Genomic DNA, 21,103 nt, shown 5'->3' with positions numbered 1-21,103 from the left:
ATCACGTATATAGTTTAATAAATCTTAAAATTATTTTATCTTGTGTACTTGTCTTAGTCATTTTACAAGTGATGATGCAATGCGAAATGTTTTACCTACGACGTATTAGGATACTTTTAATGCGACCTTATTCTAATCACTGTATAATGTAGTCTAAAACAGATATATATTGTATTGTATTATTATGAAAACGAAACGCTAATCTTTTTTTTTTTTAATTTCGGAAATGTGCAGTACACAGGGATATTACTGCGCATTGCCGGAATACCGTGCAATAGAATAATCGGTTTATAGTTTATACAATACATTATTATACGCAATTTAGATTATCGATAAACTGTTGAGTATATAATATAACTGTTTATATATATTACATAAAATGTTTTGTTCGGACAATTAAATAGTTTTTAGAGCACAAATGCCGACGTGCGCGGGTGTGCGCAAACCACACATGTGTGGACGATATGCGAATATTTGACAAATCGGTTGTCACGGGACCCGATTTTAAAAATAGCACACTATAACCAGCTCGGTAATGCGCGTATTCAATCTCAGTTTGCAACAACGATGTTTTTGGATCATTTGACACGTATAATATCGGTACGATGTTGGTAGTGATATTGATGTATGACGTGCGCGTGTGCGTATGTTTGGACCAAAAGTTAAACGGGCGTTAAAATCACATAAATCGCAGCTCACGTCCGATTGGCTAGGAACAAAATAAAAACATAATAATAATTAATAATGAATGGGCCCGTCGCTGACGTATTTGTCTCGTTGCGTTTCGATTAATCTATAACCGATATTATATCAAAATTAACCATGCGAGATATCGTCGTACACGACATTATATTTACTTCTGTTGCCGAAACAGAATCACAATATGTATATAAATGAATCAGTTGGCCGCTAACTTGAACAGAGTAGGGTGCATGAAATTATTTACAAAGCAACCATACATTATTATATATTTTTCGTGGTTTCCAAGAAAAATATTCGTCGTGTTTTGCATAATTATAATAGTTGTTATTATTTCTTTATTAGCAGAAACAATTCCAATTAAAAAAACAATTAATATTGTAATGTTCAATTTATTTTTATTTTAATACTGATTGGATATCATTATCGTCGATAAAAAAAAATAATGACCTAAAAATATAAGAGTATCCTCCAGATTTGAATAGATTTTTAAGCGTTTTTAGAAAAATCAATGTATGTGTCCTACCTAGTTTGGCAAAATATCGACATTCTAGAAATACGCTCGGCCGAGAAGAAAGTACTGTAATTTGAGGTGAATCTTCCTTAACAATGAAGTGTCCGTTTGAAATATAAACTAACAGTAGGGAATTAAAGACATAATCGAGATCCTCTGAGCACTTTGGAGGGAAATAGATAGATAATAGTGGGTAACGGTCAACAATTTGGAATTAAGTATTTTCCACGATATAGATAATTAAAAATATGACAAAAACTAAATGTATTATTTATACTCTAAGTAGGTAAATTAATGACTATAGCCTCGAAAAATTTTTTGAAAAAGTTTTTCACTCTGCTTAGCTTATTTATAGAATATGGTTGATTATAACTACTTGATGTTATCAATCACTTAGAAAACACTGGATAGACTGTTTTTTGATCTCTCCAACTTGATTATTTTGAAAATTAAGCATTGGTTTTACCATTCAATAATACAATTGGATTTATTATAATTTTGTAAATCGTAGTCTATTACACAAGGACATAATTTTAAATCTATAGAATTATCTGTAGATTTTTGGATTTTTGGTCAACTTATTATAACTTTATTGTAACATAATATAATAATTGTTTTTGATTTTTAAGAGTACGTGAATGAAAAAATCGCTACTTATGATATAAATACTCTACCCAAAAATTACCTTTTTCTATTTTTAATTGCATGTTTTTAAATTTTTCTAAAGCATATTATGCTAAATTTTAATGCACTTTTACGTGTAATTATAATCAAAAGTTTTTTTAGTATATTGCTGGTTATAGTTATAAAATCATACTCGCTCTACATTACAATGAAATATAGTTTTGATTAATACGCAAACTAAAAAACGTTTTTATCAAAATAAACAGCGTCTGGAACAACTATTAAGTATTATTCCGAACGTGATCAACCCGCCTTTCACCCCCACACTCACACAATTTTCATCTTTGAATAACGCATTTATTCAAATTATAATTTTAGGTGTTTTCAAGTATGGGTAACAATAATACTTTCTAATACTTAAATATTTTCTTTTATATACCATTGAAATAGCTGTCCTGTGACAATGGAATTTAATTTCTTTTAAATGGCGATTCAAAAACCGTCATTATCTGTAGTTTTATAAATCACCGAGTTTTCGTCCACTTTACATTATTAAATATCTCCATACCGAATTTACATCGGTCTCATATATATTACATGATCTGTCGCTGTATCCGGATCGTGTGAAAATGTCGTCAACCCACGCGCGCAATAATTAGCACAGAGACGGCTGTACAGATTTCTTAATTGGAGAGAAAATGGTCATTCGACTGTACGTCCGTAAACCTACGAGGGTAGTATTGTGCGGTTAGAGGTCATCACTATATAATATACACGGTGTGTAATCTTTGAGAGAGATAAAAATATATATGCGACTAGTTTGGCTCGATTTCGGTTTCTGTATAGAATACATTTAATATAACACGAAATTATTATCAGCAATTTACGTCATATTGTTATTACACATATTTTTTATACCGTCTAAACTCTAACGGTTTTAATGACTTAACCAACGGTTACCAATGTATGCCTCTACAAATCTTACAAGTGAATTATGCCTTGAAAACTTCAATAAAGGTTATTGGGTGTCGATTTAATTTTTACATATGCATGTATGCCTATTATCTATGCCAATTAAAATATTATAAACATAATGAAATCGTTACAAAAGAACGACGAATCTTTACGATGACACCACGTTGTGAGGTGTGACCAATGTAAAGTAAAGTTATATTATTATAACACCTCCAAGCAATCTCCAACTATTATGTCTTTATATAAATAATATCTATACATAACTATATATATATATATATACCGAGTGATTCATTAATCACTCAACACTCATTGTCTCCATAGATCATATTTGAAAATATCTTTTTACATACAATGGATGCCATTTATAATGATACTAATTATAGTATAATTTAAAGTCATTAAAAAAATTATATTATTTACTATGTTACTTAAAAGTTTTTAAAATTTAATGAGTGGAGTAGGTAGTGCACTTACATTTTTCGGGGTACGTTTAGAAACACCATTTTGTTTATCTAAACTTTCAATGTTTACTTATAACTTATAGGTACAAGTCATAAATAATAAATTACTTGATTTGTAGAAATACGAGTATAATTGGTGCATTAAAATTCGCAGAAAAATGTTCTGCTACAAAATATAAAATTAGGTGACCCCTTATCTGCTGTAAAGTAAATGTCGGTGTACTTTGTCATTGAAGAGTAAGTCACTACAATACTCGTGTATGTGTTTAATTGAAATCAAATTAAAAATGTTGTTTTTAAAAGCATTGGGATTTTTTTACTCTCCCCCCCCCCCAAAAAAAAAGAAAGAATAAATACCAACTAGATCTGATTCACTACCAGATTTTACCCTCTTTGAAGCATTTTCAACGCCCTAAAAGGTGATTACAGGCATACAAATTAAAAACACGCGTTATTGAAAAATCAATACATCGTTGAGCTCAGAATTTAAATTGTATCCCATCATTACGTCGAAGCGACCAAAAAAAATTTAAACAAATAGGTATTTATTTATTTATAAAACGTTGTACAGCCGTACAGGGATGGCTTAAAATTAAGTGAAAAAAAATATTTCAAAAACTATTAATACACTTATCTGTTTATCTGTACAATTAAAAAGTCACCCTGTTCATATAAAGTAATACAGTAATATATTATGGCCATATCAACTGCGTCTTGTCGCACGGTATGGTGCTCGTAACCTTTGTGTAGCAACAATGTATATCATATATATATTATAGAATAGTGTTAGGTCCAACCACCCCACGTTTTTGTGCAGACACCCGCGTGGCGAGGCTCCTAAAGATAAGCTCAAATGTCATTTGTCATTTTACACAGTTTCTCTTGTTCGGTATAGCGTGCATGGTACATATAATATATAAGCCGTATAGGTATAGGTACGTGACCATTAAGCCACACGATGTATAACATTTAGCGGGCGAAAAAAAATAGAACGGTTTCGGATGGAAAGTTTTTTTCCGGTTTCGCATTTTCCTCGATTCAGACCGAAAAGCGATTAGATAATAATTAAGACCAATGCATACTAATCGAGTCACATACCTGAACGAAGAAAAAAGTAGTACACTAATTATTATTGAATTCCGGTATAAACAAAAAATTCCGTAATAAAGCATGAAAAATATTTAAATATTTATTAATTAAGAGCGCCCTGGAAATAAAAAAATACACTAATGGAATCCGTAGATTTTTTTATGTTAGATGTATTATAGTGAATTGTTATCATTCGATCTGGTCAAAAATATCAACCCATTAAAACTCTAAGCGTCCAACCACAAACGTCATCTAAATACATTTTAGGTACATCTTTTTTTATTTACAATAATAACAAAATAACCAATATGTAATAAATATTTATTATTATTCCATGCATATTCTAGACTGTAATTAGTAAGTCTGAGAACGTTAAAATTTCCCTCTATTTTCTGAATTTTATTTTATATTTAAGTATTTTAAATACCCATTAGTGCAAATTAGGGAAACTTGAAATACTTAGTCCACACCTAAAATGTAAATATATAGCTTCCCACAATTGTTTTTACATTTTTAAAATATATAATAATATATTATACGTACTGTTTATTATTCAATTATACGTTACTGTCGAACATTTTTTTCTTTTTCAGGTCATGACTACGTTCAAGAATTAAGAATTATTAGTGAAGACGTCATATTGAAATATATACTCGTATTTATAACAGAGTAAAAAAAAATATATATTTTTGATAATTTTACAACTCGTAAAGATCAGAATGAAAAGAAAACTTTCTACTTTTAAATTATAATATTATTTAGTAACTGGTAAGTACTTACATTTTATTTCATTTAACTTTCTAATACATTTCTTTTTTTTTTTACAATGGGCAATTCGTACCGTCCATAACTAGTGTCCGGCGTTCGGCCATAACACCCGGGTCGCCATACATATGTATATACTATATCTGATTATAAGAAAATAAATTGAAAAACGATTGGTCATTAATAAAATGGGTGTCGTCACTGGAGCACATAATATTTAATAATAGTTTGAGTGAGAAAGCTCACGCCTCGACGTAAAATAATCCGCAACGTCTGTTCCCATACATATTTATGTGTATAATAAAATATATGACGGCGTTTCGCGTAAACCGTTTCTAAACTGTAGGCAGACACGGCACTATATTATGTACCAACTACTACCCAAACATAATATATTAATACCGTATATTATTTTTACGAATTAACATCCATATTATATTTTTGAGGTTACGTATAATAAGATTGTGTAGGCGCGAGGCTCGTCGCCGGGCCGCTGCCGGAAAACGATTCTCTCGCACGCCCTCGCGGGAATTCACCGCCCTGTGACCTTTTAACGGCCTCGACGATCCCATTTTCCGCCAAATTAACCTAAAAGCTCGGCAAGAATATGCGCACATATTATTTAGCCCTCCGCAGCTAGTACAATATGGGATCTATAAAAGAAAAGAAAAACCATTGCGATTTGCAGTCAACAAATATACCGTTTGTTTTTAGTGTTTTCAAGCAAATACCTGTTCCAAATCGGTTTTCTATAATGTTCTGTATTGTAATATTTATGACAAAATTCCTGTCTGACGATTTTTTTTCACGGAATCGCCAATTTTCTTTAAATAAAGGTGGTATTATAGGTACACTATATAATAGTTTGTTTTTTTTTTTTTATTTAATAACGATCGAACACAATTGTACAACGAATTGGCGAACAAAAGTTTTAAAAAGTTTTTAATACCCCTCCCCTCTCCTAGAAAAAAACAAAATACATAAACTGAGATAACTATTTTTCCAATTTACAAAAAATTATTAGTGTACTATATTATATGTATTATAAGACGACCAACGCGAAATCTACCGACACTTACTTTTCATTTCCCAATCGGTATCAACCATAGACGGAACCAATATAACTGGCCTTTTAAAGTTTATTTTATTTTTTTTGTATTTTTTTTCTCTGCAAACATGAAGTAAGTCAACTTCAATTGCTCCCATGACGGAAACTGTCGATGAAGACAAAATCGTCCGTTTGCTGCACTGGAATAACAAAATCAACCGTTTTTTTTTTTGTTTCATTTTTTTCCCCCGTTGTTTTTGTTTCTTTCATTCATTGTTATCGAATATTATATATTTGACGTGTTCTTTCGGTAAATACCTTTATAAGTAAATAATTCAATGTAAATAATGAATTTTATTGTTTCACCACGTTTGCAGCTTCATTTTATTTTTCTGTTTAATACATTAATATTATATAGTCGTCCGGAACCATTTTTCATATACCTAGATAATATACTTGGGTAGTATATTATGCCAAAATCAAAATGTTAAACTAGTATACAGACTTGTCGTAAGCATAACATATATTATTCTACGACATGGCAGCTTTTCCAAGAACATAATCAATTTTCTTTTTTTTTCAAATTGATTCGTTTACGTACGTTTGAGCTTCAATGCCAAATTTGTCTACTATATAACTTTGCTTAATATAACGTTCAAACACGTCATTAAACAATCTAACAATCAACTATTTAGTCGACATCTTTTTATTGTATATGCAACCATCAACAACAGTACATGGTTATCACTATTCACTGTACCTACGCTGCTTTGTTGTAATTTTAACATGCTATTATTAATATTAACGAGATATTTTGATTAATTAACTTGGGCTTTAATTTGACCTCGTGAAATATTTAAACACAAACAACATGATGTATTAATATTTATTTAATAATTACACTCAGTCGTGTATAATGTATATTGTTACTGTATATAGTATATACCAGGTAGATGGTAGATAAATTAATAATGCAAAAAAAAAATTAATTATACCAAAAATTAATAGCATTGATGCTACGAATACCTATTACATAAATATCACAAAAAAATGATGATGCTTCTTATATTAACCTATATTATACGAAAATCCTTTGCATGACATAAAAACATTATACTATACATACGATAAACTTTATACTCTACCTAAGTGGTTATTTACCAATAACGGTTAATGGGAAACTTTATTTCACCACAAATATACATAGGTAAATATATGTAATATGTATAGTAATAATACACAGGGAAACTATTTAATAGCGTTTACTAATAGATAGACAGCGCGTATAAATTACGTGGGTACTCGCATTTCCTCGGGTATATTATAATCGTGTCGATATTGATGGTCTAGTATTAGTGTTTAATTAAAAAAGAAAAAAGCATATTTTTTTAAATTATATTTTATCAGCAATACTTGTCTTTTAGTTTGGAAAAATCTATATTTTTCAAATTATTTCGGTATAACTTTCAGTGTAAAAATGGCGACAATATTAACATATATTTATATACCTTAAAATGAATTTAAAAAAAAAAATTAAAATTATTATAATACATAGGTTTTAAGTTTTTCATATATTGCAACCGATTATCTTAGTTTCTAAATTCATATAATATTACCGTTTTCTAAGTATAGATATACTTTTCGTTATATATATTTAATATAATATTAGTTGATACTAAATTAGTATCTAATTATAATATCCAATATCCATATATTTCGTGATAAATAATAACTAATTCCTACCGTTAAACGTTGATAGCTCACTTCGTTATTTTAATTCTTAAAGCTCGTTACTCACCAAGCATACTCACCCCCTTTTTTAGTAAAACAATAATTCAATATGATTTTTTTTTAAACTATTAAACAATAATTAATATATTTGACCATATTTTCAAACACTTGAGATATTTTTTTATCATTTAAAAAATGCCTCGTGTCGATACAAATGTCTACTTCTCAAATGAAAACCCTCTTTTACTATTTTCAATCATAATTCTCTGAATACAGCAAATTACTTTTTTGAACATTTTTAATTATCCAAATTAAAATTCTGACGAATTGTTTCCGACTTGTTACGCAAAACTCAAGATAACTATATATGTAACACAATTGTACAAAAGCAATCAGGTATTCCACATAATTTATAATATAAATTATTTCATCCGTCTTCCAAACAATACATAAGATAATTTCAGGATTGTTTTTTTTTTCTCAACAAGACCGTGAGTTTGGATTATAAATCAACGAACTCTATGTTTTGCAATAATTTAAGTATAGTAAACAACGAATATAATATGTAATATAGGTAGGTACAAACTACAAACTATACAAACTCCAATTGTCCATAAAAATTTATTATTTTTTCTTATGGGAAAAGTTTTACTCAAAGTGTTATCATACAAGTTTAAAATATTATAACGATTGTTTTCTTTGAAGAAAATATCCCTTGAAAAAAAAATATCTATTTATTGTAAGTCCTAACTCTCTTTATGCAGCTATAGTACGTGTCTGTATTTATATTTAATAATAATATATCATCTGCCAATAAAACATTAGAACACTGTCATGAACTTTTAAGTATTCACAGAGAAATCTGCAATAAAAAAAATATACACAAACACTATAAAACACGTGTTAAAAATTAAAATTATTTTATTTTAATTCAGAAGTAATCTTATCTAAAAATTATCAAAACCATGATTTTTATGTGCAACAATATAAACCGCATAACTATTTTACTTATTAATTATACATACGAAAACAATACATATATATATATATATATATATATATTTTAATTCAAAGAGTCTGTTAAAAATAGAAGTTTATAAAACGTCACCGATGCACAAATATTATTTTTATTGATTAGTGTACTTACTATTTATAATAACCTATTTATTTTGATATTTTTGTTATTGGACAATTTCAATAACAGTAAAGTTCACGGCACAGATTATATCTAACTCCTTTCTATGGGGATGAGCCGATTGATCGAGAGAGACAGATCTCTCTCATTAAACCCGGTGACGGTCGTTGGTTCGATTTACGTAACAGCGTGGATGTTGCACACACTCAACAGAAAAAAATAATTAAAAACTTCTATCGTACGCCTATTCAAAGTTGTTTGTGTGAAATAACATATATTGCAGTAATAGTAATATATTATGCATTACACATACCGCTGATAAACAAAAAAAGGGTAAAAGCCTGCGGGGAGGATGAAAGACTTTGGAGTAGGTATTTAGTTCTACTATACATGCATAGATATCCTACTCATGTGACGTTCCTGACACTATTGCGATGACGTACCTTTTAGATCTTGTCCGCTGTCAAATTATAAATGCGTAACGCAATAACAATATTATATAATATGCACCGAGCAACGATGTACTCATAATGGATAGAGCCCATTATTAATATATTGACCAACGGTACATTTTTTTATTATAGATAATACCTATTTTTTATATTCGCGAATCCCGATAGAGTATCGTTATAGGTAATCGATAATGATTATAAGAATATTAGTTTTTCGTTATTATAAATGCCTATCGGTAACTAATTTCATTCTTTTGGGTTTAAGAGGCTTAAAATAGTGTTGTAGAAAATTTGAAAAATTAGGTTCGATGCTATAAATATATATTGGTGGAACTAAACACTAATAATTTACATTAGAAATTCTAGACGTTACAATACATAGAAAACAAAAATTTTAATTTTTTAACTTTATAACTTATAGCTCTCCAAAAGTTGTTGGTACCGCCGTCGCGGCAATCCGTCTTCCCCATTCTGGATAGTTTTCCACCGTGACGTAGAACTTAATATAGGTACTTATAATACCTGGAAAATTATGAAGTGGTCTCCAACTATGCGATCGTAACCGTTAATCTAAACAAATTTAGATTTATTATTGTACAAGCTTAGGGGTTTTAATCCGTTACAATAAAACGATGCAGATCTATACAAATCGTATGTTATACTGTATTTATTCAAACAATATTGCGTATGAAATAAACATTTAAAACTTTCATAGGTATTATCTACGCACATCAGACAATATTATCCAAACTTACGCGTAGGATATACACACACCTACGCACATGTGCAGTACACAATAAAATAATACATAGATGCAGATAAATTCCTGCGCGAAACTACTGCAGTCTATACTATATAATGTTATATTTGACAGCGTTATCGAATTATTGGATATTGATTCGTTATTTCTTTAGCGAAATTATGATGCGACAACAACTGCAGTCAAATGACAAGTGTATTATCGCAGCTGCTGCAGTATTTGGAATTACGTATTTCCGTGGTCAAACTGGTAAAATAATATTAATAATAAACGGATATCTATACATCGGTATACTGTCGTAAATACTTAAAATTCCTGCACCGGGAGAAATGCGTTATTTAATAAATAATTAACACTATGTGATCCGTAGAAAAACTTTTAGGAGTAGATAATATGTATAATATACATTATAATAAATAGATATATATTTTTTATTATTATGATTATAAAAACCACAATAGGAAGCACTGAACTAATGGAAACATTTGTATTGCTCCAAAAGGTGATAATAGACACAAAAAACATATAATTGTAAAACCATTACATTCATCACTCCGCTCAGAATCTACAAGTAAAAGGTTTTCATTGTGTATTTTTTGTGTATAGAAAATTATAATTTAAGTGACAATGGAATTGTGAAATCTTTTAAGTTTTTACAATTAACACATTTTCATTTACAACAAAAATCTTAAACAGTTTGATGAGAAATTGTTATTTTGCAAGTGACTATCCAATTTCGTTAGGTTTTGTTAAAAACTGGTTAGATTAAAAGTATACATTTCCAAATTTGGCCGTACGCTGTAACAATAATAACGATGATAAACCTCGTATAGTCATATAAGTATAGGTACTACACAGTTGTTTAAATTAGATATTATTGTGTTAATATTAATGTACCTACTAGATTTTTGTTGGAAATTATAATATAGGTATTGATATTGTCGTTTCTGTGTGTTTAGTATTATTAAAATAGTCAGTGGTTTTAATTATTAATAATAAAAAAAAGTTGGAAAAGAGTAATTAAGTAAGCTAATTGTATTTATGTTTCCAATCTCTATTTCGAACTAATAATGACACACACATAAGATACCGCGAACCCAAAAACTACGAAATAAGTTTCACTTCCCACGCACGTACTCGTGGTTCACATGATTTTTTTGTTTTTCCTTGTTATTTTTAAATGTACTAAACATTTTATACCTTTAACCTTCAAAGCTTCAACTACATTTAATTTCTTAGAAGACACCACCCTCAAAGTTTATTATCAAAACAATGTCACTACTTCAAAAGTTAGGTAATGATAGACACAAAAATAAATAAATATAAAAAAAACACGCATCATTTTAAAATCAATATATTCATCATTCCTGTTCATAATAATATGTAAATATCTGTCTCTAATAATATATAGTCACATGATATTTAAATATGAGTCATCTTTTTTTTTTGATCGACATCGCAGAGATTATCAAAGTGTGTCATTATCGTCAACAAAAGCAGAATATGTTGCAGCAAGCGAAACAGTAAAAATAATCATATACAGATAACACGGTTAATTAAAAACTTATCAAGAGCAGAGGGTAAACAGCCATTAGTGTACATTAACAACCAAAATGTTATACATTTAATGAACACCTAAGAATTTCACAAGAAGACACATAATGTCAATGTGTTATCATTATCATTTTAATTAAGAAAAGTATAAAGTTGGAGTGTTGGATTGTTTCAAATATATAGTACGAAAATAAAATGTATGGTTTTCGAAAGAACTTATAGTATAAAGGTCATCTAATATAAATTCTACTATATTACACTTTTTTTACCTACAAAAAAAAAATATTAACTCAATAAAATGTAAATTCCACCGACACCGGGTAATACAAAAAAATCAAATTCAAATTTGTTATATGTATGCATAATAATAATACATACAAATATATATAATATACAGCTAAAAAGAGGGAAATAAGTAACTGCTTTGCTTTATAATAGATTTCAAGTGTATTGCATCATTGAATATAGTAAATCGCTATAATTTATATCGTGCTAAGCACTAATTATATTTAAAATTTAATAAAATAAGATTAAATACATTACAGCTACTTAGCTATTAAGGACTTCAGAGACATTAAAGTTAATATTTTAATGTTATTTAATATATTTTATACATGTATTATATTATAATATCTAAAATAAATAATATAAATTGTATTATTATAAAAAAATAAATATTTTTATTAATTAATTTAATTGGTCTTTATTTGATATTATGTTATTAATAAATTCCAAAACGCTTTTGTAAAATTCATATATGGAGTGTGAAAATTGTGGTTAAGTATTTAAGGTTAGTTTTTTAGTTAATTAAAATCCCTTAAGAAATCTTGAATTTAATTGTCAAGCATTAAATTTGAATTCATTGATAATAATTGTACACTAAAAACGATTTTTAGTAATTTTGATAATACATTTGTATTACAATATGTATTTTTTATATTTTTTTAATTATTACGGTAGGCAATACAATTTTTTGTATTGGTTAATTTTCGCTAAAAAACATCGAATTTATTATATTGTTCATAGTCATTATATTATTTAAGTCATTAATAATTGAGATAAGCTTTTTACAAATACTTTTCGATAATAAATACGCATTAATTATAGCTTACGGTTTTTTTTTTTTTTACTTAAATATATTGACATTTTCAAAATCAAATTTAAATTACATAAGGTTTATCCTATGACCTATATTATAGAACCTCTTTATTATGGTCAAATAATTGATAACATTTTGAAAAAAAATGTTTGATTAACATTTGCATTTTTGAACAATGCACTTTTACTTTTTTACATAGGTACTTATTTAATATTAATTTAAAGACTTATGAAGCATAATCTTCGTATTTAAAAATTCAATTACCTCGGTAATAATTATCTAAAAAAAAATCGTTGTCACGTAAAATTAAAAACAAACATTAAACGTCCATTTTTTCACTACGATATTCTCGTTCTATCATTATAACTTATATATGTTATAAGTAATCGCAATAATTTTTAATTTCAATACTATACCTATTAATATTTTACTTGGAAGTTTGAATATGATCAAATCGAATGAATAACATTGCTGTCGCACTCAATCGGTAAATAATAAATACCATAAGGATACAAACTTCTAGTAAGAATTTGCCTACATGAATAATGAAACTGATTTTATTTTTTTACCGATGTGACAATTTCCATTCCGCCAGACTACACTATTAAATGCGTGAATAGTGTGATAACTCGATGTCAAAGATGAGATTTCTCGTCATCGGTTTAATGTCCACGTCGACTTTAATTCAATAATAAAAACAATATGTAACCTCGCGCGAGGCTCAAAACACGTATAGTGATAGGTACCGAAAATAAAAAATAAAATATCAAATATTATGCACTATAAAATAACGTTTACGTCCGACTATATAGGTATTATTGTACTCGAGAACACTTCGATAAAATTTTACGATCCAATTATATATCTAACAATGTACGAGACACGCGTAGGGGCGCCTAAAATATATTTTAAAAATTGTTTGTCCTACCCGCTGCCCGGCTGCCCCACAAATTCGACGTAATATAGTATTATTAAAAAAATTTATACCATATACGGTAAGTACGTCTTTAACAACCCAATAGACACGATGACTTATTCGTATATAGTACACAATAACGCGATGTTACATTATTATTATTTTGCAGTATACTGTTCGCGTGTTCGTAGCGTTCGATTAGTGGAAAGAAAAAAAACACACTACTCTGTCGACCATAAAATGCGATTTATTTAGGTACCTAGGTAGTAGGTACCTCCATTATAGGTATTTTCTCAAATCCGCTGCCGTACAAGAACCAAAATTTTCCTAAATATTTCTAATTTAACTTCAAGATCTCTTTCATTATTGCCCATATGGGACAGTGTGATAACTTCACAATTAAGGTTTCTAGCATGTCTGACAATTATAAATACGGTTCGGAAACGTAATTAAAATAATATGTTAGTTATTATAATTTATTATTATTATGAAATATTATATAATCACTACACTACAGTGGCAGATCGGGGGGGATGCTAAGGGCCTCTTATTCACAAATATTTTGATGTAACATCTTAATATAATATAAAATATAGTGTACACAATATTTTGTGTGTATAACGCATACTTTTGGGAAACCATTGGGAATGTTATTGGAATGAAAACAGATAAAAGTGCTATTTTTAGAACCTGTTTTGTCGTATTCGAAATTCGTCGAAAAACACGAAAATAATGATATTAGTATATTACGACATAATATATTTTGTCACCGTAAACATGTATGATTATCGCGTTATTCCGTTATTACTGATTCTTTTTCCAACCGTAATAAGTTATTTTTCTAGGAGCCTCCTAAATAAAAATAATTCAATCCTAGATCCACCACTGCTACCTTATTGTGATTGAACTTGCTGCCATATTCGTACTGTTTTTATACATTAGGCACAGCCATAATAAAAATATAAGATGCATATATGCCAACCAGTACTCAAGCAGTCAAGCAAGATATAATTGTGTATTATGAATAATTTATATTATATTGTGTAGGTACTAAGTACTAAAAAAGTTATCGTGCTTCATACGCGGCAGTGATGTGAAAGAGATTTCAGTAAATTGATCATGAACTTAAGAGTCAAAAAATGTTGTCATAAAAAAACTTTTAATGGCTTGACAACAGAATACCTATTCTGTGAAATAATTCCACGTATGGTTTCTGAAGAAATATTCTCCAAATTAAATTGTTATAAAGTTATAAAATTATAATAAAAAGGTACCTAGGTACATTTTAAGTACTATCACTCACTTAGAATAAAAGCATTTTAAAGAAATCACAATATTATGTAAGATACTATGATGGAAGTGTATATAAAAGAATATTAATTTAAAAATTATAATTAATTAAGCTAAATGTTATTACAATCGCCCGTTATTTTAATATTCAGTAATTATCAGTGCCGGATTTAAAACAAGTGCCGCCCTAGACCCTTTTAAATATGCCGCCCCTACCCCAAGAAAAAAAATGTAGTAAATATTTATATGATTTTTTTCCATTTCTTACAAAATTTGCCGTCCCAAAATATTTGACGCCCTAGGCCTTGGTAATTATTTTGATTGGCAACAATATTTTTTTATAAGCATTTAAAGTTAGAATATTTTGACAAAATTCATAAAAAACCCAAACATTATCAAATTATTTTATAGTTTGTATACCTAGTTATCAAATGGTAATTTTTATTTTTATTTTTCATAATAATAATAAAAACAGTAGTTTTGGAAAAAATCATATCAACTTACCGTAATATTAAAAAAATAAAATAAATAACTGAACAGCTATTTATATCAAAAACATTCAAACGTAAATGTAGTTAGTTATAATATTGTTATAAAGTCTGGTAATCCCTAAATTAACTATATCTAATAACTGAAACTTACAGTGGCGGAGAATAGAAATACACATTAATACATTATTACGCTGACGGTAAACGGAAAGGTCAATTTTGGCAGAAAAACGGAACATCCGCACACTTACCTATTTTTCACTCTTTTTAATTTTTAATTTATAGAGTAGCTCGTTACGAGGATTAACTCATAATAATATACTATAGTGGGTCTTTGTCCTTAATTATTTCCTGTTTCGAAGAAAAATGCTTGTCATGGATTAGGTTAATTTTTTTTAATTAATTGGCTGCCTCGATTGCCGATAGCACTTAATGTTTTAATTTCGGGACTTAGAAAACCGCAGGGGACCTACTATCTGTAGTACTCCAAAATTTAACAACATTTTCATATTGATATTAGGTACTTAAAGCTTAGATAACTAAATAATATTAATTATTTATTAGCAATAATATTTGAATTTAAATTCCAGATATTTTCGGGACATTTTTTGTTATAGTGTTGGCGTCGCAGTTGCGGTAAGATTGGTGGGGTTTTATTTTTCTAAGTTGGCAATCGTTAAATATTTTTATTCTTATCACTCCGGAAGAACCGAGTTATCACGCGGTTTAAGATATCTGATATCACCGCCTCACATTGTGATTATGTTATTATATTGATATTGTCTTGACTTGTCTCTTGGCCGTGTGCAGCTGCTGTACTCCTGTAAGTGTATGCCCCTAAACTTTTACTATAATTGTATAAATTAATTAATAATTAATTTCACGTCGGACGTGTGATAGCAGATATTGCGATTTATTTTCGCTACTTCAATGGCTACTGATTGTGAGAAACGGTTATTGAAACAATTTCTGGACGGAATCGATACAAATGAATTATGCAAAATTGTCCGATCTGTCTACCATGGTGGTGCAATCGCAGCAAATTCCCGAGAAGGTAAGGCAATAACATTTAAAATTGTATTATGAATGTATAAAACTAATGTATGGGGTCCACTAAATACAGCGCCACATTGTAGAAATCTACCACCCACTAAAATCATTGATGATTGGTGTTAATGGCTGAAATGGATGTTATCAGGGCCAGCTTTAACTCTTTCAGCGCCCAGTGCAAGAATCACTTTGACATCATTCCCCACTGATCAAATTCTAATTTTGCCACCTCAGACATACTCTTCTGGTTTTGGGGTTCCATACCATTGCACTTGTCAATTGTATCTAAACCCGGCCCTGAATATGGAAATATATAAATTTATGTTATACCTATTTATTTTCCATATGTGTTGAAGTTTATCATTACAACTTATAATGTGTTTTAGATGCTGAATTGTTACTATTGTCTCAACCTTTTTCACGGGTATTGTCCAGTAAAAAAGTACAGACAACTGTGTTGTTGAAGTTTTTAATTTCAAAAGGCTTAATACCTACTACTGATATGACAAAATCCGATTTGTGTTTGGCTTTTAAGACGTTAGTTGAAAATCAACCAGACTATATCAGACCACCTATACAACCTATTCAAATGTCTGTCCCTAATAATATGCTTGCAATCACTCAGAATAATAATATGATGCATACTCAACCATATCAAGCAGCTGCTCAACAGGTATGTGTTGCTTTTATAATTTTTTTTTAAATCAAGTTTTTTCGTATTATTGATTCTGTTTATGACCATTATGTAAAACAAAATACATTATTTTAAACTAACCTTATTAATTTTCATTCATTATTCAAGTTGTTAATTTCATAATTACTAGGTAATTTATTATAATCTGAAAATCATTGAAACTCGAATAAAATTAAAATGATTTCTCATAATTAACACTTATACCCAGGGAGGGATTGATAATTACATTTTTAATACATAAATATATTTTAGTTAAATTAATTAATTATTACATACTTCTGTAACTTTGGTAACTTGTTAATGTAAATGTAAAATTTCAAAATAGATACAAAAAATGATAAGATAAGATTTTCAATATTATCATGCAACTAGTTGAATTATACCATAGAGTATAAACTATAAAATATATTATATACCATAGATATTTAAATAGAAAATTAGTATGAATTGCAATGGTTTAAGATATTAAAACAATACCTATGAAAGTATTGAGTTTTTAATGTATTTTATGCTTAATTTACAAAAATATAATTTTTTTTTATTATTATATAATTAGTATAACAGTTCTTACTAGTACTGGCAATTCGGAAAGTTTCCTGATAAAAAGGCCTATATGGAAGGGCCTATACCTAGGGCCCTTGCTTATACCTATTATAGTGTTATTATATTCATCGAGTAAATTATTTATATTATAAAAACAATATTTTCAGTATTTAATGTGTTTTCACACATTGGTTACAATATTAACCATGATAATGAACAGTTATTTTTGTTTAAAATTCAAATACCTTACAATAAATAAAAACAATAATTTTAGCTTTATAAAATATTTATTTAAATGTATTTTTTTTAGATGCCTGTGTCAATGCCAACACCAGTTAACATGGCACTAGATAAAAAAGCTAAAAAAGATCGTGATAATGAATTACTAGAAGAATTCATTGAAATGTTTGCTAAACATTTTTATGATTTATTAAATGACCTTGGAGTTCCAGGAAAAAATCAATTAGACACTCGTCATTTTTATGATAATTGTACAATGTCATTAAAAATTCTTGGTGGCAGTAACGAAATCAGTGAGACTTGTGAAGATTCTACATCTATATTGCAATGTTTGTTGGGCGTTAAGAAAGAACACATACTCTTTTTTTCACCACATTTAAGCGATGTTAAATGGAAAAAAGAATCGCACGGCTTAGTAAAAGTGCATATCGGAGGTACACTTCATCAAGGTGTTGGAAGAATGGTTGGAATGTTTGAACAGCAATTCATACTCAGAGAAGATCCTCAAGCAGAAAACACGTGGAAAATTCTTAACACAAATTTTATGATGAAGAGTATGGATTTAATAACAGCTGGATCTACTTTAAGCATTCAAGGGCCCTGCCAAACAAACCAATTACAAATTGATAATGTTTAATAGCACTGTTTGTATGTGTAAAGTTAATTTTTGTTTATATTATTTACTTCAATTTAAATAATCTAATTATATAAACATAAGTAACATTGTATATGGTTTGTATTAATTCTTAAAGATTTCAACACACTTTATTATCTCTTTCTGTCTCTCTAATCTACAATAATATGTAGAATAGCAAGTTATGATAATTTTAAAATTATAACATTTTATTTAGATAAAACACATTAAAATTAATTTTAAAATATTAAAATGTTAAAATTATTCGATTCACTTTAGTATTAAAGTCAATGACAGAAAATTGGTTGTGCTGAGCGCAAATTTATTACATAACATGTGGGTCCTTATTATCTTATTAAGCTGGTATATTTTTACCTTTTTTTTAAAATAATTATTAACAATGTATAGGACCGGCTCAAGTGTCTAAATACATCTTGGCAAACTTGAGTTTTGCCGCCCCTTACATACTACATCAAACACTTTTTTTATCTATAATACAAAAATATTAAATGCCGCCCTAGGCGTGGGCCTATGGCGCCTAACCCTTGAGCCGGACCTAACAATGTACATAGTATAATGTCATAGTTATTTTTTACATTATTAAGTAACCAATTCCTTAAGCTGAAGAAAAATTGTACATATTTTAAAAATAAATATATAGATTATATCTAGTACGTAATATTTAAATAATTAATTGTATGTGAAGCAAACAAGTTATTATCATTTTTAAAGATAATAATATTTTAGATATTATGAAATGTACTTACACTCTATCCCAGTAGTTCTTAACCTTTTTTGATTCATGTCACCTTTCACCACTAGAATCAAACACTACGTCACCCTAACATCAAAATAATAAACAATCTTAGCTATATATTTAAAAATTATTTTATTATAAAAAAAAAATACAGTACACAAAAAAAAAAACGTTCAAAATGTTGATATTAATATAAATATAATATTTTTTTTCAAAAATTAATTTCTTTTTAATTTGTTTTTCTTCTTGTTGATTTTTTATGTCACCCCAGTTGAGAACTACTGTTCTATAAAATAAAAAAACACTTCCTACCAAACAAAAATTGATTCTTCTGGCACATATCCACATGATATCACTGAAACTAGTCTAAATGAAAGCACGTCTAGTAGAGATACGCAAAATGTTCTATTGCTGAAAATTAAAGTTACTTTTAATTTATATCAGTACTTCGGTTAAGACAACTATAAAATATTGAAATAAAAGTTCATAAATGCAAACAAAAACATTGAAATTTTTCTTATTGATGTAGTGAAGGTAGCATAGAAATATTCATCAATATTCTGTTAGTAATATTAATTTAAGTATTTCTATATAAATTTATTTCTCGGAGAAAAACATACTAGTCTTTTTAACTTCAATTATTCACATCCTAGTAATTTTACAATTTATTTATTTTACTTTTTATTTAATTTTTGTGCTATCCATTTACATAAACAATTGTTACGACAACTATTTTGAGCTTTTTAATTTATAAATAAAGCCCAAAATTCTACAGACTTTTATTTGCTCTATTTTCATTTCTAAAAACACTAATTAAATCATTAACTCAATGGACAATTAAGTATTTATTGGTCTAAGATTTCTATTTCCTAGTGGTCTAGAATATATAAAAAAAAAATTATTATTCTAAACAGTAAATTATTATTTTTTTCTAAAAGGCAATAACAAAATATTCAATACCTAAATAAAAAAATGTTTGCTTTTCTTTTTAGTTATTGCATGTTAAACTTTATTATGATTAGATGTCATATTAATAGGTATATTATAATATGCTTATTAAATAGACAACATTTAAAATTTCGGTCTTTATAAAATAATATTATAATCATTGGCAGACTATACACTTATAGAAGAATCAAATCAAACATTATCATTTATCATCCAATAGCATTTTCATTAAGCCAAAGTGCTACTAACTAGCATAGGTGTAACCACGAAGAGACTAGAAAGCCAGGTATGCGTTGGCTTCTGCTGTAGATACTTTCTAATGGATTTGATATGATTATTGAATGTCATCGTACTCATACTTACTTGGCATTGTATAGGAAATCCACCAGAAAAAAAATATGTAAATATAAGAGTAAGTCCGTGTATTATTTCAGCGGTGCTAAATATAGTGGTCATAATGATATTCCTTAAAAATAAGGGTATGAGAATATCAGATTATTGAAAGGATTTTGAATGAATGTGATTTAAAAGCATTCTAATAAATTATGACACATATCATATTTGTGATTAAAATTATTACATCTATAGTTTAACTATTCATTAATTACTAGAGTGTGTATTGAAGTTATTTGTG

At 28.2% G+C, this 21,103-nt stretch overlaps 1 protein-coding gene across 3 annotated transcripts; it reads left to right on the top strand.

Annotated features, from left to right (window-relative positions):
- The first annotated feature begins 16,193 nt into the window (after window positions 1-16,193).
- On the top strand, window positions 16,194-19,438 carry LOC126551207 (uncharacterized protein C3orf38 homolog). Of its 3 annotated transcripts, none has more exons than XM_050204039.1 (4): window positions 16,194-16,426; window positions 16,507-16,657; window positions 17,040-17,326; window positions 18,201-19,438. In XM_050204039.1, the coding sequence occupies exons 2-4, from the start codon at window positions 16,534-16,536 to the stop codon at window positions 18,765-18,767; spliced, it is 978 nt and encodes a 325-aa protein (XP_050059996.1). In that variant the 5' UTR covers window positions 16,194-16,426; window positions 16,507-16,533; the 3' UTR covers window positions 18,768-19,438. The 3 variants fall into 3 exon arrangements, with proteins under 3 accessions (XP_050059996.1, XP_050059997.1, XP_050059995.1); XM_050204040.1 differs by having other exon boundaries at window positions 16,504-16,657; XM_050204038.1 differs by having other exon boundaries at window positions 16,194-16,657.
- The last annotated feature ends 1,665 nt before the right edge of the window (window positions 19,439-21,103 follow it).

Source organism: Aphis gossypii, chromosome 3, assembly GCF_020184175.1.
Source record: "Aphis gossypii isolate Hap1 chromosome 3, ASM2018417v2, whole genome shotgun sequence".
Lineage (NCBI taxonomy): Eukaryota > Metazoa > Arthropoda > Insecta > Hemiptera > Aphididae > Aphis > Aphis gossypii.
The sequence above is the reverse complement of the archived record's forward strand: the minus strand, read 5'-3'. Positions and strand labels throughout refer to the sequence as shown.

Excerpts from the sequence above, each read along its gene's own strand:
- LOC126551207 (XM_050204039.1), top strand. The coding sequence starts at position 16,534 with ATGGCTACTGATTGTGAGAAACGGTTATTGAAACAATTTCTGGACGGA. Across the intron at positions 16,658-17,039 it reads CGCAGCAAATTCCCGAGAAG|ATGCTGAATTGTTACTATTG; the intron begins GTAAGGCAATAA and ends AATGTGTTTTAG. Across the intron at positions 17,327-18,200 it reads ATCAAGCAGCTGCTCAACAG|ATGCCTGTGTCAATGCCAAC; the intron begins GTATGTGTTGCT and ends TATTTTTTTTAG.